Source organism: Columba livia, chromosome 12 (genome assembly GCF_036013475.1).
Source record: "Columba livia isolate bColLiv1 breed racing homer chromosome 12, bColLiv1.pat.W.v2, whole genome shotgun sequence".
Lineage (NCBI taxonomy): Eukaryota > Metazoa > Chordata > Aves > Columbiformes > Columbidae > Columba > Columba livia.
Genome location: NC_088613.1, coordinates 9251344 through 9268216, shown reverse-complemented (window position 1 = coordinate 9268216; position 16873 = coordinate 9251344). Strand labels below are relative to the sequence as shown.

The 16873-nt window shown below is 49.0% G+C and overlaps 2 protein-coding genes across 2 annotated transcripts; one reads left to right on the top strand and one right to left on the bottom strand.

Moving 5' to 3' along the window:
- Positions 1–2691: 2691 nt before the first annotated feature.
- Positions 2692–5537, bottom strand: STEEP1 (STING1 ER exit protein 1). Its single transcript, XM_065077796.1, has 7 exons — positions 5356–5537; positions 5104–5221; positions 4950–4991; positions 4709–4847; positions 4115–4204; positions 3887–3979; positions 2692–3155 (listed from the first exon to the last, which is right to left on the bottom strand). Exons 1-7 carry the CDS (start codon positions 5477–5479, stop codon positions 3093–3095), a joined length of 669 nt encoding a protein of 222 aa, XP_064933868.1. The 5' UTR covers positions 5480–5537; the 3' UTR covers positions 2692–3092.
- Positions 5538–7598: 2061 nt separating this feature from the next.
- On the top strand, positions 7599–16556 carry UBE2A (ubiquitin conjugating enzyme E2 A). The gene is made up of 6 exons (XM_065077799.1): positions 7599–7922; positions 8173–8253; positions 8334–8359; positions 13652–13741; positions 14711–14799; positions 15170–16556. Exons 1-6 carry the CDS (start codon positions 7879–7881, stop codon positions 15296–15298), a joined length of 459 nt encoding a protein of 152 aa, XP_064933871.1. The 5' UTR covers positions 7599–7878; the 3' UTR covers positions 15299–16556.
- Positions 16557–16873: the final 317 nt, after the last annotated feature.

The following is a 16873-nucleotide window of genomic DNA, read 5'->3' as shown; positions in this document are numbered from 1 at the left end:
AGGGTATAGGGCTGGCACCAAGTGAAGTGGGTTGTTGCTACTCATGCTAGTTACTTGTCTTTGGGACTGAGGAGACAAGTGCATGTATCACAGTTTTGTTAGCTCTGGTGCATAGGAGACATGGGGCAGAGCCCACGAGGGGTTTTCCCCGCGCTCCACTGCTGGGGGACCCAGGCTGGCAGCCCCTTCTGACCTGGGGCCCCACGGGGATTTAACCTCCCCCTCCTGGCAGCTCCCTTGGGAGCACATTTGTCTGGGGAAGCAGACTGGGGGGGGTTCAGCTGCTGCTTTTGCCTGTCACAGGAGCACGTTACAGAGGGATTAAGGGCTTTGTTCTTGTGGAGAAACTGAGGCACGGGAAAGGGACTGTGGCCAGCGGCAGGGCAGCACACTGAGCACAGTCCATCCAGCACAAGTGTGTGTCCCCCAGGCTGTGCTGCCCCAAGGACAGCAGGGGTGGGGGTGTGGAGGTTTCCTTTCAAACACAGTGCTGTTGGGAGTACTGAACTTCTGGTATGTCATTATTTCCTCCATGGGAGCTGCGCCCAGCCCAGCGTGTTGGCCCGTTTGCTGGCGGGGAGAGGTGGGCGAGTGCCTGTGGTGCCATTTTCATCTCGGCCCCTTGCCTCATGGTTGTAAATCCTGGGTTTAGGAGCTGTTGACACAGCATGGCTGTGCGTGGGGTCGTATGAAACACTTGTCAGGGCTGGGGCAGGTGGTGAGCGGTGTTGGGTGTTTGGAATGGCTCAGTGCACAGCACCTCTCAGCTGGGCTGGCTGCAGTGCTGGGGGTGTGGAATGGGGCCGCCCTTACTCCCTGATGTCTCTGTGGGGATGGAACCTCTGTGGCTGGGCTGGAGACCACCCTTTGCCTGGAGGTGTGGTGTCAGGCCACGCGAGGCAGGGGCAGTCACCTCTTCCCCGGGGTTTGGGAGGCGTTAATGGCAGCAGAGCTGGGAGCAGGGCTCTGGGCCTTGCCCGGGCGAGGAGGCGGGTGTGAGGGCTGAGCTGCCCTGCTCCCTCCTCTGCTGGAGATGTGTGTGGGGTCAGGCACTGACCGGGGAGGGCAGCAGCTCAGGGTATTCGTGGCAGGCAGGGGGGCAGCCCCAGGCTCCCTCTACCTGCATGAGGCCACATTTCTGTGTCATGTTTCCACCTTCACATCTCTGCCTTCAAAGCGCCACTGAGCCTGACCTCCTCTAAGCCGTGCCCAGCGCTTGGCACAACTCAGTGTAGGGCCTGAGCGTGGCAAAGCCGAGCCCCAGGGACACGCAGCTTGGCTGGAGGAGCAGAAACTGGTTGCATCGCGTGGAGTTAACCTGCTTCTGAGGAAACAGGGGCTTGTGTGAAAGTGCTCTCCAGTGCACATGCTGCAGCTCCTGCCGCGGGGGCTGGTGCCTGGATCTCGCAGGGCCTTGCAATGGAGTGTCCCACCTGTGGCAGAAGCACTTCCCCCCAGGAGCAACAGAAACTTCTAGGCTGATGGACCACTGTGATGATGTCGACCCCTTGGTCGACAGACAGGGCCTTTGGCCAATGAGACATCTTGGTTGAGAGAAGTTTCTGGACACCTACCATAAGTGACCACAGCTGAGATTCAACTAGATGGGGTATAAATGGAGCCTGCCAGAAACCCCCTTTGAGCTGGTCTCCTTGGAGCAGCGGGTCTGCTGTTGAAGACTCTTCTCCTTAGACTGGCTGTCTAAGGAACATTCCCGAGGGACTGAGACGCCTTACCAACCTGGTCTGTGTACCCTTGTGGGGCCTGACTTTGACACAGAGTGGGAAAATGTGCATTTTAAATCTGCACACAACTGATGCATCCCAGCCTGCAGCTCTGCAACAGAGTTTGCTCGCTCCTTACACCTTATTTTCCCAAAGAAACGAAGGATACATCCTTTGGGTAAGCAGATCTGAGTTTTCCCTGTGAGGGTTGTAAAGCCAGATGGAAAATCTTTATTGATTATGGGAAGTCTTCCATAATTGTGGGAGATGAATCATCTTGTTCATTGCTTACATTATTTTATGATTCGTCATAGAGTAAGAACACCCTAGGAAATCTATTTTAGTTCAAATCTGTAACATGGTATTTAATCCCAAGTAGAGCAACAAAGATAAGGCTATAGAGCATTGTTATTACATCCCACAGTAGACACAAAATATTATTTCCCAAACAAGGTACTTTCCACAGCAAATCTTAATGTTGTCTTTATCCAAGTCCTTAGTGGCTGTTGCATCCGAAACAATTTTTCCTTCTCCTTCACATTTTACAACTCTGAATACTGTTTTGCAGAACAGGTTAGTTCAGACATGCAGTTGTATTCTACTCTAAATGATCACCAATCTATCAGTAGCTTCCAACTATATCTTTGCACTCAGTGGTATAATACACAGTTATTGTTTTCAGTAGTTTAAACCAGAGTTGGATTTCATGTTGTTGTATCAGGCAGCATCTGTTTGGACAGTGTAATTCAGTACAACTACAGCTTTCCAGTGTTCAGTAGGAGCTGAGACTTCAAGCTACAGCCAAGCCTGTGCTTTGACAGCCTGCCTGTTGGTCGGGGCGAGCAGCGGCGTCATCCCCAAGCCTTGCAGCCGAGTCGTTCCCCACTGTGTTGGAATGGCAGGTCTCTTGGGCTGCTGCACGTTTTGGACACATTTAAAATAACAAAATGAACAACAGGCACAGAGCTCACTTTTGTCATAATTTATTTGTTGTACAGTTGACCTATTGTTCTAATACACTCATGGAAATACTACACATTTGAAAACTACCAAAATAAAAAGACAGGTGTCTAAAGGTGCACTGAACTCAGGAAGGCATCCAGCAAAGATTCTCCCAAAAGTAAATACTCTGCCTGGAACAACTTGCTCTAACGCTGAGTCTCTAACTGCAGTTTCAGCAAAGTCTCCAGTCCTGCTGAAATGATGAAAATTGGTACTGCAGTATAACTTATGACGGAGGTACTCATCCTCCAAAATGGATGCAGCACGTTGCCCTTGAATGTTGTCTCCTGCTGTGCTTTGTTAACAGATCTCTGATAGCTCCTGGTAGCCTCCTCCTGTCTCCAAACACCAGCAGATGTGCAGCGTTCATTTGAACTGGTTATCAATCAGGGTTCCTTTCATCTTGGCTTTCTTGGCTTCCAACTCAGCCTGATTAAGAAAATTAAGACAGAAGGAAATTATGTCGGGATATGTTTCCCTTCAGTGAGGTTTGACTTCTTGTTTGACCACTGCAAGCTTTTCACACCAGGAGGAGAACTAGCTCTGCTGACTCCCTCCTCCCCTGAGGCACAAAATGACAACGACCTTTAAAATCAAAAAAAGCCCATGACTAACTGCACAGGAGACTATTTCATACTTTCTGTCCTCAGGGGGAAGTTGCACGTTTCCCCCCTGCCCTTTCATCTACCACTCATGTCACAGCAGGTAAGATCAGCTGTGATGTTCTTGCCATTAATTCAAGTGACCCTTCCAGTAGCAACTGACCTGGCAGGTCCTTCACAAAGGCCTTAATCTGCCCTGATGCCTCATGGCAAAGACCTGCTGTGCCAAGCAGGCTTGAGAGCACGGCACAAGGGGTGCTCTGGTTGGCAAAGCCATGGCCTGGTTTCCCCTTCCCTTGTCCAACAGGTCATGGAAAGTCTCTCTGCAAAAGCTCTGCTGGCTGCTCTTCAGTTAGCTCTATAGGTAATGGCATACGGCTTTAAGTTCAGGAGGACTACAAGAACATCTCTATAAAACCTGTAAAGGACAAGTCACTTTCACAAAGCTACAAGTTACCTATGAGTGTACCAGAACCTCCCTATACTTGTAGTCCTATCTGCAAGATAGCTCTTGTATACAAAGCCAACAGATACTGGGGATTTGTGTTTAACACTCACCAACTCCTGTAGCCTTCTTTTGCTCATGCCTTTACGTTCCAGCTGTTTCTCAATCACTTTTGCATTCTGTGCATAGGAATCTGCAATCTCCCTCTGAAACATACAAAGTCATTTTGCAACAGCAAACCCCAAAGTAACACCACCTCATCCAATGGTGAGCTGATCCCTGGCTCTAACCAGGCTGAGACAGTTCAGATGTGACTGTCAGTAGGGGCGGACAAAACTCACCGCTTCAATCTCCTCCTCCTCTTCATCAATTGTCGACACTGTGACAGAACTGAACTTGCCCATGTCCTTTGTCCGTTTGGTCATCATCACCTGGTTGAGAAGCAAAGTATTTTGTAAACCCTTGGTAACAGTTGTGCCATTTGTTACTTCCACTTTTTCAAAGCTTCCAAGGCTTCTCATGCAAGCTGTTAAGATTACCTGAACGCTATGGGTGCCAAAGGAGAATTATCCCCAGCGATTTCTGGGCTTAGAGCTGTCATTATTAAAGTCACTTAATATGTAAAAGATGAGCCAGATTTTGAGAATCACTGTACAGACTACCAATCCAACCTGCTCACAAATTGAAACTTTCTGGCAACTGAGGCTAAACATCAGGCACAGTCTAGACTTCCAAGTTTATTTTGTGTTCCTTTAGTGCTAGCACTCCAAGCTGCAGTGACGTCTGTAAACGAAAACTCGAGGCACACAGGGAGAAGACACCAAACTGAATTGTTTAGAGGTTCTTTCTTTTTTCTCCACTCTGGCCCCACCATTAAGTGGTTTTACTCACGACACCTTTTTGAAAGCCCTTTTTACTTCTGTAAAGCAGCTTACCTTTTTGGGGGGTTCTTGCTTCTGTGTATATATGTTTGTTTTCCCAAAACCCTGGCCAAATTTGACCACAGCCCCATCAACAATGAATGTCACGGGAGCATTCTTCTGTTGGTGTTGATAGAAGAGCAGCAGTCCACACCTGCAAACAGAAACACACGTAGCTGTGTGGAAACGCAGATTCTGGATTCCTGTGATGACCTCACAGATTCTGAAAGTCGCTGAGGAGCCAAAAGTCACTCACTTGCCGCACTTCTTCCTGAACTGCCGCTCGATGCCTTCTGGTCTGGGGAGAGAGGAGGCGGTGAGGAGCGCAGGGACAGCGGGCCCCGCTGCCGGGCCACGGCCCGCCGGCCCCTGGCAGCCGCTTCCCCTGCCCCTGCCCCGGCCGTGCGCACCTGCGCAGGAACACGCACTCCTCCTCCTCGGCGTTGCAGAACTTGTGCGCGTGCTTGGCGGCGTCCATCACCCGGGCGCGGTCCCGCGGCCGCATCGGCAGCTTCTCCAGCTGGCAGTCTGCGGGACAGCGGCGGGGCCGGGCTGGCGGCGGGGCCGGGACAACAACCCGCCCGGGACGGGAGCCCGCCCTCCGCGCCCCGCCGCCTCCCGGCCCCGCGGCCCGCCCGCCGGCCCGCCCGCCCGCGGCTCACCCAGCACCAGCACCATCTGCCCGCACAGGCAGTAGTACACGTGGAGCGGCTTCTCCCCATCGTCATACTCCTCGCGGTCGCGGGTGTCGGAGCAGACGACGGAGCGGGACACCACCTTCGGCATGGCGGCCGCGCAGCGCGGCCTCCCGGCCGGCCCAGCCCCTCAGCGGCGCGGCTCCGCCCCGGCAGGGTTTTCCGGGAGCTGCCGACAGCTCCTGCCTTCTCCGCTTGTTTTTTTCCGCGCTTTTCGGAGGCGCGGCCGTTTCCGCCGGCAGGGGGCGCGGGCAATGTCGGGGCGCACCGCGGGGGCAACGGCAGCGCGGGGCCCGGCCCGGGGTGATCGCGCAGTAAATGCAAGTTACAACAGCGCAACTTAGGCCTGGCGTCATTTCTCTTAACCAGCAAGCTCAGCTGAGCTCGGCACAGGGGTGCGCCCAGCCCCGGGGAGCGGGGGCACTGGTGCCCTTCACGTGCGGGATCAGGCTGCTCTGTCCAGCGCTGGCTGGGCCACCGTCATGGGCTGGTGAGCGGGACCCCTTGTGAGCGGGACCCCTTGTGAGCGGGACCCCTTGTGAGCGGGGACCCCTTGTGAGCGGGATCCCTTGTGAGCGGGACCCCTTGTGAGCGGGACCCCTTGTGAGCGGGATCCCTTGTGAGCGGGGACCCCTTGTGAGCGGGACCCCTTGTGAGCGGGATCCCTTGTGAGCGGGACCCCTTGTGAGCGGGGATTCCTTGTGAGCGGGACCCCTTGTGAGCGGGGACCCCTTGTGAGCGGGGACCCCTTGTGAGCGGGACCCCTTGTGAGCGGGATCCCTTGTGAGCGGGGATCCCTTGTGAGCGGGGACCCCTTGTGAGCGGGATCCCTTGTGAGCGGGGATCCCTTGTGAGCGGGATCCCTTGTGAGCGGGATCCCTTGTGAGCGGGGATCCCTTGTGAGCGGGATCCCCTTGTGAGCGGGATCCCCTTGTGAGCGGGATCCCTTGTGAGCGGGGATCCCTTGTGAGCGGGGATCCCTTGTGAGCGGGGATCCCTTGTGAGCGGGGATCCCTTGCGTACCTAAGGCAAGGCACTGAACAGAGTGTCTTGACAAGGACCAAGAGCTCATCCTTTTCTTATTGCATAGGCTGCGTAAGAGCAGGAAAGGTCCAGAGCAGATTTTCAGTGCAGTTCTGAAAGCAGTATTTTTATTTTTATAATTTTCTTTCAGCTTCACTGTGTCTTCCATGTGTTTTTCTGAAGCCACCTCCCCACATGGCTGTATTACATGAAGTTCCAAGTGAGGAGAAGCTAGAAAAACAGAGCCTATCCAGTCCTCTCTAGACAGCAGAGAGAAATTCTTTACTCTCAAAGGCTATTTAAAAAGGGAGAGATTATTTCCCCTTGGAAGAAACTCTCTGTGGAAGCAGAACGTGCAGCATAGCAAGTGGTGCTGGTTTTGGATGGGGTAGAGTTAATTTTCTTTGCTGTATTTGGATTCGTGCTGGAAGCAGTGTTGATATCACTGAGATGTCTTAGTTACTGCTGAGCTCACACAGAGTCAAGGGCTTTTCTGCTCCTCACACCCACCAGTGAGTGGGCTGCGGGGCACAAGGGGTTGGGAGGGGACACAGTGGGGACAGCTGAGCCCAACTGACCAAATCCCACACCTGTGGTGTCATCTCTCTGCTCTGAGCTCAGAGAAAAGGGGATGAGGTGAGCTGGCTTCTGCCAGGCTGCTGTGCAGGGTAACAGAGCTGAGCGCCAGGGGTCCCTGGGGCCAGCAGGTGGGGTTTCTTCTGTCTGAGGATGACAAGCCTGCCTGATGGGTGGTTGAAGATGCAGCCAGACCCTCCATGGCGGCAGTACATGAAAAATAGCAACAGGTGAAGCAAAGAAGTTAGAGAGCTCTTCCTCCGGGAAGGAGCAGAATGCAGTTCTGCCAGAAGAAGTGCTGGCCTTCAGCGTTAAGGTCCCTCCTGGCTGCTTCTTTAGGAGTTCTTTTCATGATTAGGCCAACAATTTTAAACACAATAAAACAAGGTGTGTGTGTGGGGGGGGAATCAGTAAAAATGCTTTCCTCCTCTCTTATTCTGTTCTGTGGCAGGGGCCAGGCCGGACGGGACCCCGCCGCAAGGTGGCCGCGCCCACGACACGGGTACCACTGGATGATCTGTAAACGTGACGCTGCGTGACGTCAGCGGCACGTTCCACCCCCGTCCGCCACAGCCATTGGTACAGCCCCCCTGCTCTAGGCACCGCCCCCCTCCCCCGCGCCGCGGTGGTAGAGGCTGGGGACTCAGCGACGTCCGGCTCCGCCTCCTCCCCTCGCGCCGTTGGTACATCCCGGGATCGCCCGGCAGCCGGCGCAGGAGTCGGTGCAGTCCGGGGTCTCCCCCCGCGCCCGCCTCGGTGGTAGAGGCCGCGGTCGCCCCGGTCGCCAGCGCTGCCGTTGTCTCGGTCGGACGTCGCTGCCGCCGCCGCCGTCTCTGGGCGCTCCGTGTCTCCTCTGATAGTGTATGAGTGATCTATAACCCTGAGCCCGCCATGTCCACTCCGGCCCGTAGGCGCCTCATGCGGGACTTCAAGAGGTACCGAGTCCGCCGGCTGAGGGGAGGGCGGGCGGGGGACGAAGGGCCCGGCTCTACCGGGGGAGGAGGGGGGCAGCACAACATGGCGGCGGGGTAGGGCGCGCTCCGCTGATTGCGTAGCGCCGCTCTGCGCCGGCTGCCTGCGGGTTACGCTGTTTGCGCAGAGGAGCGCGGCCGCCTGCCTGGGTTACGCCAAGTGCGCAGGGGCGGCCGGCGGGGCTGTCTCCTGAGCGCTCCGTGTGCCCCGCAGGCTGCAGGAGGATCCCCCGGCCGGGGTGAGCGGGGCCCCCTCCGAGAACAACATCATGGTGTGGAACGCCGTCATCTTCGGGTGAGTCGGGCGGCGGCGGGGGCCGGGGGCGGCGGGCCGGGGGCTGCCCGCGGTAACGCTGTGCTGTGCTTCTCCCGCAGGCCCGAGGGGACCCCGTTCGAGGACGGTGAGTACGGCTGGGGCTTTCTCGGGGTAACCGGCTGCGTTCTGACGTGGCCTCGGTGTGTCACTGCTGCCAGCTGTGCAACAGGTGTGGGCCTGGGCCGGGGAGGGGACACGGGCGCACGCTCACCTGGCCACACAGCCCTATGCTGGACCTAAGGACTTTTTGTTTCCTCGGAGAACGGGCTGTAGCTCTAGATTGCTGTGTTGATTTACAGGAACATAAAATAGCTTGTAGGGGCTTGCTTGTAATCGCTAAATCTGACTATCCTAAGCCTAACTTAAGGTACCATTTTAAGCATCGCCAAGTGTTTCTCTTGAACCGTGGATCCTGTTTTTAGGGATGCTCATATTTGGAGAATTGTCAAAACCTGATATAGAACCGTTGTCATTTGGCATCAGTTCTGTTTTTTCTGATGCTGGAAGTGTTTAGTGAGTAAGTCCCAATGTGAGTCAGCTGAAGTAGGAAATGGGCTGGATGTCTGAGGAAGTTCAGAACGGGTTGTTTTGGGGAAGCATCTACTTTATTCTTCTACAATTGATATAATTCAGGGTTAAAGATTAAAAGGACTTTTTAACTTTGAAAGCTGACTAAATAAATTATTGTGACATATATGTGTCCTGGTAGTTTCTGTCTGGCCTTATTGTCTTTTTTAATTTTACCAGTGCTGTGTGAATACTTAAACATCTTTGTGAAAACTTGTTAGACATGAGCTGCTGTCTCACTGAAATCAGTGATGCTGTTTGTTTTGGTTTTTTTTTGAGATACTTTCAGTGCAGGTTATAATTAATTCTAGATCTCCATGACTCATGACAAAAGTATAGGAAAAATTCCTTAACTCTTATGGTGTTCTTGGCTAACTCCTTTGCCTCTGTTTATCCTTGGAGGTAGCACCTCTGGGCATGCCTTTAAATTGAAGATCTCTTTTTTTTCCTGTGACAGTTTTGAAGATTTTAAATATTTCAGGCCTAAGAAAGCTCCAAAGGCTCTAGTTACTTTTTTTTTTTTAAATGAATTTGGTTAAGAAACTTTCTATAGTAGCTGCTTCAGAAGTATAATGTTTAGAACTTGAGTATTCCATAACACTGCATAATAGAACAGGTAGGCTAATGTACTCTGTTATCTCATCTTGTAAACCTTAAAGAAGGGCTCCCTTAAACTTCTGTGGGGGTTGCTAGAGCTGCTCGGTGCACTGCCACTGATGGGGCGATTCACTGCTTGGAGCAGAAAGCCGTCTCCTGGCAGTGTGCCGAAATGCAGGTGGCTTCCACGTTCAGGCTCTTCCAGCTCAATGTGGGGTAACAGATGCTATAAGGGCTTTATTTCCGTATATTTCCATTTTGTTACAGAAGGCTGGAGACTGCTTTTGGGAGCCCTGAGATAGTGATTTTTGTCTGTGCTTTCCGCTGTGGCAGCATCGTGTCTTTATCTCAGATACTTAGCACATGTTGCACTCAGCAGTTTGAAGTTCAAACAGAAGCTTGAGTGCTGCTGCTGTCCTACTGCTTTGGTTGATTAAAAATACAATCTTGGTGTGTGATGGATTGCTCTTTTCATAGGAAAGTGTGTGTTTTCACAGTATGCGCTCAGGGAAACAGATATGTCTTGTGTTGCAGGACATGCTTATCTCCTTTTCTCTGGGACGTATCTTACCTTGTGCTAGATAACAAAATACTAAGTGGTGCCTAGAGATAAGGGTGTATTGGTACCTGGGCTGTGCTTTTCCATTAAGTGAGTAGAGTAGCACAGTTCAGATGCAGTTTAGCTTAATATAGGTAAAATGAAGGGAGTTTTTATTCAACGGTGTTGAGCTGATAGTTTGGGTTTGTAACTGTGAAGGCCCTTGTGAGACAAAGGTGCACTGGAGCTCTCTAATCCTTCTCTTCAAGCCTTTGCAGGGCAGCATTCTTTAGAATTCACTTTTATTTTCATTTTTAGGCTCTGTTACTTGCAGGTGATACTGTAGGACTTCGGATATCTTAATTATTGCGAAAGTAGCCTGTGACTTATTTTTGTTGTTGAACTAGAGGTCTAATAATTCCAACATTGTGAGAACTACTGTTCTTTATCCTCATTCTGGTGAGGCCCTTCTCTAGTCTCAGCTTCTGAGGCTTCTTAGCTTTGTCTGAACTGAAAACCTTAAGTTCAATTATGTTTATTTACGTGCTGTGCACCATAATGCAGCTAACAACCCTCCCTCCCCTCCGCCTCCAGACTTCAGAGGGTGTTTTCACAACTAAGCGCACAGGCTGAGTCGCCCTGGGAGCAATTACTAATTTAGATCAGCAGCATAGCTTCCATCTTCTGGTTTAAGAGGATTCAATTGCAGGTGTCTGCAGTAGGACCCCGGGGATATTTATCCCGCCCTTCACCATATTTCTAAGAATCTGTTTGTGTGTGGCATCTAAAGTGGTAGTGGTGTCACAGTGATGGAAACACAGGCTCTCCCAGTGCTTCAGACCTGTTTCTCTGAAGCTGGATGATGACGACATTGACACTGGTTAGTGCAGGATTCCTGGCTTGGAGAGAGTTAACTAACAGTTATTGCAATATCCTGCCTTGCTGGGATTGTGCAGGAGGCTTGAACAGAGGAAACAAGGCGTTTGCCTTCTGTATGGTTTGTTCCATGATTATGGAATATGGATTCTGTGTCCTCGTGGGGGGAGCAGGGGGTTGTCCCTGCTTTATGGACAGCAGAACAGAGGGGGCTGCTCTTGCTCCTTGCGGTGAGAAGGGCCCGGCAGGGATGTGGGTGCTGCTCTGGGTGCGGGTCAGTCGGGCAGTGCACAGACCATGGAGGAGCCTCCGAGTTGTCTGTGTAAGAGTAGGAGAAACAGATCAACAAGGTAAGTACAGGAGAGGAAAGAGAATGTTCTCCTAAGATCAGCGATGATCCTAATGTCAATAATGATAGCAAAAATGATAATTCGTGTTTTAAAATTGGCTGTCTAGAGCAAGTTGCAAGGAATACCAGTTTAAAAGCTTTGAAGTTAGTGACAGAAGAGACTGGGCACTGAAGCCGTCATCCCCAGCAGTGTGTTGTGATACATGTTTGACTTGTGTGGGCTTTCAGTGTGAGTGACCCTTGGACTTTGGGTCATCGAATCTCTGGATCTGTCCTTTAACAAAGCTCAACAACAAGGTGCTATGTACTGTGGAGCTCTTTCAAAGAGCCATTGCCACTCTGGGTCTTGGTTTGGAAATTTGAGTAGGTAGCTACTCCAGCTGGAAGCTGTCTAGCCACTCACTCACATTTCTGTTAGAAGTGACGCCATCCTGGTCTTGGTGGGCCAGATAGCTTCCCTTTCTTTCAGTATTTATAAATGGATTCTAAGGCCAAACTGCCTTTGTTATTGCTTTTTGGCCGTATTGTCTGCCCTCTCTGCTCCCACTTCAGTCAGTTTTCTAGAATAGCATTCATTTTCTCAAGTATGCTTGTTGAGCTCTACTGTTTGATGGCTTGTGCTCAGTTTTCAGCCCACTGCTTGCTTAGTCACCGTTGCACAGAAGTGCCTGCTTTCCTGCCTCGTAAGGAGGCTGCTGAGAGCCGGAACTGGGGCAGGGAGAGCTGGGAATCTCTTAAGATTTAGAATCAAATCTCTAAGCATTCATTTCTAAAGTGCCAATATTGCTTGGGATTGTCCTTGTGTAGGGAAGGAAAGGTGGTCCTGAGCTCATGTTAGCAGCTGATAGAAGTTATTATTATACTTTCCAGTGCTGGCTTTCAAACTCATCTCAGATCTGGCTCTGTGCCTCTGGATTAGCTGAAGTAAAGCTTGAAAGTCCCACTACAGATTTCTGCTAATTTGAACAATCTTTGCTACTCTTATCCCTTTTGTTCTACAGTAAGATAGCGTGCTTTTGGCTCTCTGCTCTCATGTTAGGCTGCTAATAAATAACGAACGTGCAAAACCTTATTTTCAGGCTGTTGAGACTTCCCACAGCTGAATGGAAAGCTCTGAAACATCTGTACTCTGTCTTCATATGCAAACTGGAACATCAAAGCAATGACCTTCATTTTTTGCAACTCAGTGTTGTAGTTTGTCTCCTTATAAAGGAAGGAGTCCCTGGGAAATACTGCAGGTCCTTGCTCATCTAAAAAAAGGGGAAAGGGATTGAAAAATCTCTTCTCTGGCCACCAACTGTTGGCACATATTTGCCAGCCAAACAGATGAATACACTGATTATAGTAGTCCTTGAAAACTCTCTCACAGTAGAAAGCAAGGATGATGAGCTTTGCATCTGAGCCCCTGAATTTTAAGTTAAGTACTGAGTGTTGTGGGGGAAAAATACCCGTCATGGATGTGTAAGAATGCCTTTTCAAGAAGGTGCGATGTCTGTCCTGGCAGCTCCTTACAGCTCTGACTGTACGGAGAGCTGTATATTTATGTGAAGGTGCTTCAGGTATTTCTGGGCATACGCAGGGACTTCATAAACTTCCTCTTGGATTGGCCAGTCTGAGGCGACAGCGCGGTAAAGAGAAGCTTGTGTTTTGGAGTGGAGCATGTCGAGTTCCTTGGTTAGTGATGTGAATTGCCAGCAGTGCTTCGTCCATTGGACCCGTATTTATGCAGCTGAGTTGACAGATTTCTTATTCTCAGATTGTCATAGCCTGAGGAGAAGGGCTAGAATAATTTCCATTGGTGCAGGTTGTTAAAACAGTTGGATTGGGATTTAACTACAGAGTTTTCTGTGTCCACTCAGTCTTTCTCAAAGGAAGACTACTTAGTGAGAAGCAAACAATTTTTATTGTAAAGTGTCTGTTTTGGGTACTGCATTCTTTACTACTTTTCTGCAATAAGACTTGATTACCTTACAGTAAAATACATTTTCTTGAAATTTTCTTGAAATTTAAACAGGAAATAAATAAGAAGGTCCTTGTCATGATAGCGTATTCCAGTCTCTGGGACTTGCTAAATCATGGCCTGTTACACAGATGGTTATACACCCACTCATGCTGTTTTTGCAGCGCACTGGGATTAGGCTTTGTGGAAGAAAACCTCAGGGGCAGATTTATTTCCTTACACAAACCTTTTGACTGGGGTGGTGGTTTTGGCAATAAAAGTAAGTCACAGGAGATACGCTCGTACCAGCACTGTCTGGGACTTGAGAGTTAGTCATTAACTCTGAAGACAGTTAGAAGAATCAGTGTAGGACCTAGCACTCAGTATTCTATACCCAACATGCATGTGTGAGCACAATGGTATCAGTTTGTGCTTGTGAAGGGATGCTACTTATTAAGCCCTTGTGTAAATTCATTCTGATAAAGTTTACTTATATCTCTTTCAACTCCAGGAACTTTCAAACTTACAATAGAATTCACAGAAGAATATCCGAATAAGCCACCTACTGTTAGATTTGTCTCTAAAATGTTTCATCCGAACGGTAAGTACTTGCATAGTTTTCTGTTTGTTTTTTTTAGTTATACCATGCTGTAGTGTTGTAAAAGAAGTCTGTTTATTAGAAGCGAAATTTGAGTGTGGTTCTAGGTAGTCTTGTCAGAGATGAACTTGTGAGCAGTGCTCAGGCTGCAAAGGGGCAATAAAAGGACCCTCTTGCCTTTCAGGTGTTACAGGACAATATTGAGACACACTCTTCTCTCTCAGCTGCCTGTTGTTAAACCTTAGAGAAGAGTATTTTGTAGTTAAATAGCAGTGCCTTGGACTTTTCTCCAGACATACTGCATACGTAGCATAATGGCACTGCTGAACACAGTGGTCTTTTATCACTTTTCTTCTCAAAATGCCTGTAAGAATTACATACATCAAAATGTAGTGCTAGTTTCCAACTATAGCCAGTGATAGCAATATTGTTTAATCCCCTGCTTTGGTAATTAAAGGCTGGAGATGTATTCCTTGCCTCCAAACAAATATTAGGTTTGTGAAGAAATGCTTCAATTGGTCAAATGCAGCAAGTAAGCGTGTGTGGGTAAAGTGCACTGAGGGAAGGTTCTTCGAAAGGTGACTAGACACTGTTGTAGATACTTTCTGGGGAGACCTTACATGTGAACTGCTTTTTGCCTGTATTCTTTATTTGGTTCACTTGTGGGTAGCTTAACATTTTTTTTTGCCTTAAAATCTGTTCATTTTTTGTTATTAATTCCATAGTGGTAGTTGCACAGAGAAGCTTGATGTTGAATAAGCAGATGTTGAGTTTAAATACCTTGGGCAGGTGTCAGTGACAAGCTTCACCTCTTGCTACCAACAGGCTTGTTTGTTGGATTTAAGTCTGTCAGATGCTGTTGACTTCTGTAGTGTCTGTCAGTTGGAGGTTTTCAGGATCAGGCTATATACTGGGAAAAATGAGTAGCTGTACAACTTCTGTTTTAAGCCGTTCTTCTTGAACCTTTTCTAGTCTATGCGGATGGTAGTATATGTCTGGATATTCTTCAGAATCGTTGGAGTCCTACTTACGATGTCTCTTCCATCTTAACATCCATACAGGTAAAACAACTCTGCATGGAAAGGCAGAATGAAATTAGGATGCTTTGACAAAAACAGCTCAGAAAACGGTTTTATTTCTTTGCCCCGATAGCCAGTATAGCAGCCATACCGTGCTTTTTGCTGAGGTATGCGTACCTCCAGGCGGCAGGTGGTCACTGAAGGGACCCAGCCAGCCTTTGCGCTGCTCGGGTGTCCCTGCTTGGCTGTCCCCTGCACAGCAAAAGCTTCCAGTCACAACTGGAGTAACGCAGCGTGCCTTCCCTGTGTCTAGATGCACTTCTGCACTCTTCTTGGTGTGTGTAGTTTGAGGAATATGCTGGAAAACTCTGCATGCTTTCAAGTGCCTAAGAATCTTTTTCTCTTTGCACAGTCTCTATTGGATGAGCCAAATCCGAACAGTCCAGCCAACAGCCAGGCAGCTCAGCTATACCAAGAGAATAAGAGGGAATATGAAAAACGGGTTTCTGCAATAGTAGAACAGAGCTGGCGTGACTGTTGACCCAGGATGATGCAAATGAACACTCTTGATGAGGAAAATAAACAAAGTGTCTGAGGCATCTTTTTCCTCCTAGCATTTACTTTGAAAGCAGAATAGCTGTTGTGCTGTTGCCACCCTCCCTTGCTGAAGCTTCTTCTCCTTGGACATCAGAAAGCACCCACTTTGAAGTCAAATGTTCTGTACTTGGGTTACTTGCAAAAGAGTTACTGATGCTGAATTCATTTCTGTGGTCCCTCTCCAGTCTTAGGGCAGTATTGTGCATTTCTGTAGTGTACACTAAGCTTTTAATTGTAATTGTGTTATACACAGTGATGCTTATGTATAGCTTGATAAAAGGGATGTTTATATACATACACATTTTTTAACTGATATTAACTAAAGTGCTGATCTGTCCAGGCTGGTCATTTACCTCTACTGTTGGTTTAGACCCCACTGCATTTGTAAGTACTGAATGAAGAAATAACCTTGTTTCCCTTTTGTATTGGTTTATCAACTCCTTACTGATAAAACAATTCTTAAATTGATTCAAATTCCAGTATTTAGGAAGACCATGGAATGCGATTTACTTCTGCACTTCACATGCAAGATTTATGTACAGATACACATAAATCACTACAGCTGTGGTACTTTGCTTAGGGTGAGAATCAACCCCCCCTTTTTAAATTTCATTTTAAAGGATGTGCCTCCAGAGACTGCTTCATTAAGTTTCTCTGGTCCTGTCTGAGACATTACTGGACAAAAGCAGGTAGAGCTGGGGCACTCTGGGCAAAAGACCTTCCACATTAAGGAAGAGGTAAATCCTGGAGTGTTCCAGCAGTGGAATTACTCTCCTTTGTTGTCTTTCTGCCACCCCTTAAGTTTGAATAAAGTACGGGGTAGGCACTTGAGTCTCTGCAGTTTCTGCTCTTTGTAGATTACTGTGTGGTTTGTGTGAGCTACTGCTGCATGCTTGAGTTAGTTTCCCTTCAGTTTTATGAAAGTATTTTTTCAACTCTGAAAAAAGAAACAAACAAAAACATTTGTAAGTCCAGACTCACTTTTTTTGTAAGGCTAAGTTTGTACATTTGGATACAGTACCTTAAGCAGCAGTGTGGGATGGAACCTGCCCTTGTGTTGTCCACTGGTCCAGTGTCTTTTGTGTGCACATTGGTCTGTTAGTTGAGTTTAACTTTGCACAAGTAACCCATGTAAGAAACTGTACATTTTTCAAAAGTTGTAAATAAAGTGTAACCTTAGTGCTTATTGTATAAATAGGCAAGAGGTGTATAACTGTGGTTATTTTACCTGGGGCCACAGGAGGCTGTGGCGGGACCAGGCTCCAGGCAGACTGACAGCAGGACTGTGCAATATTTGCCACCTTCTGGAGTTGTGTTTGGGCAGAAGCTGCGCAGTGGTGGGGCAGGGGCCGCCAGCACAGCCAAGGAGCTGCGAGGGTGTACAGGCCAGGATCGGCCATTAGTCTTGGCAAAAAAAGCACTTGCAGGAAGCTCAGCACCATGTCATGCGTGTGAGCAAACTGTTAAAAACCAAAGCCCGTGATAATGGGTTAGTTACAGCAATTTACCAGGCTGAGTA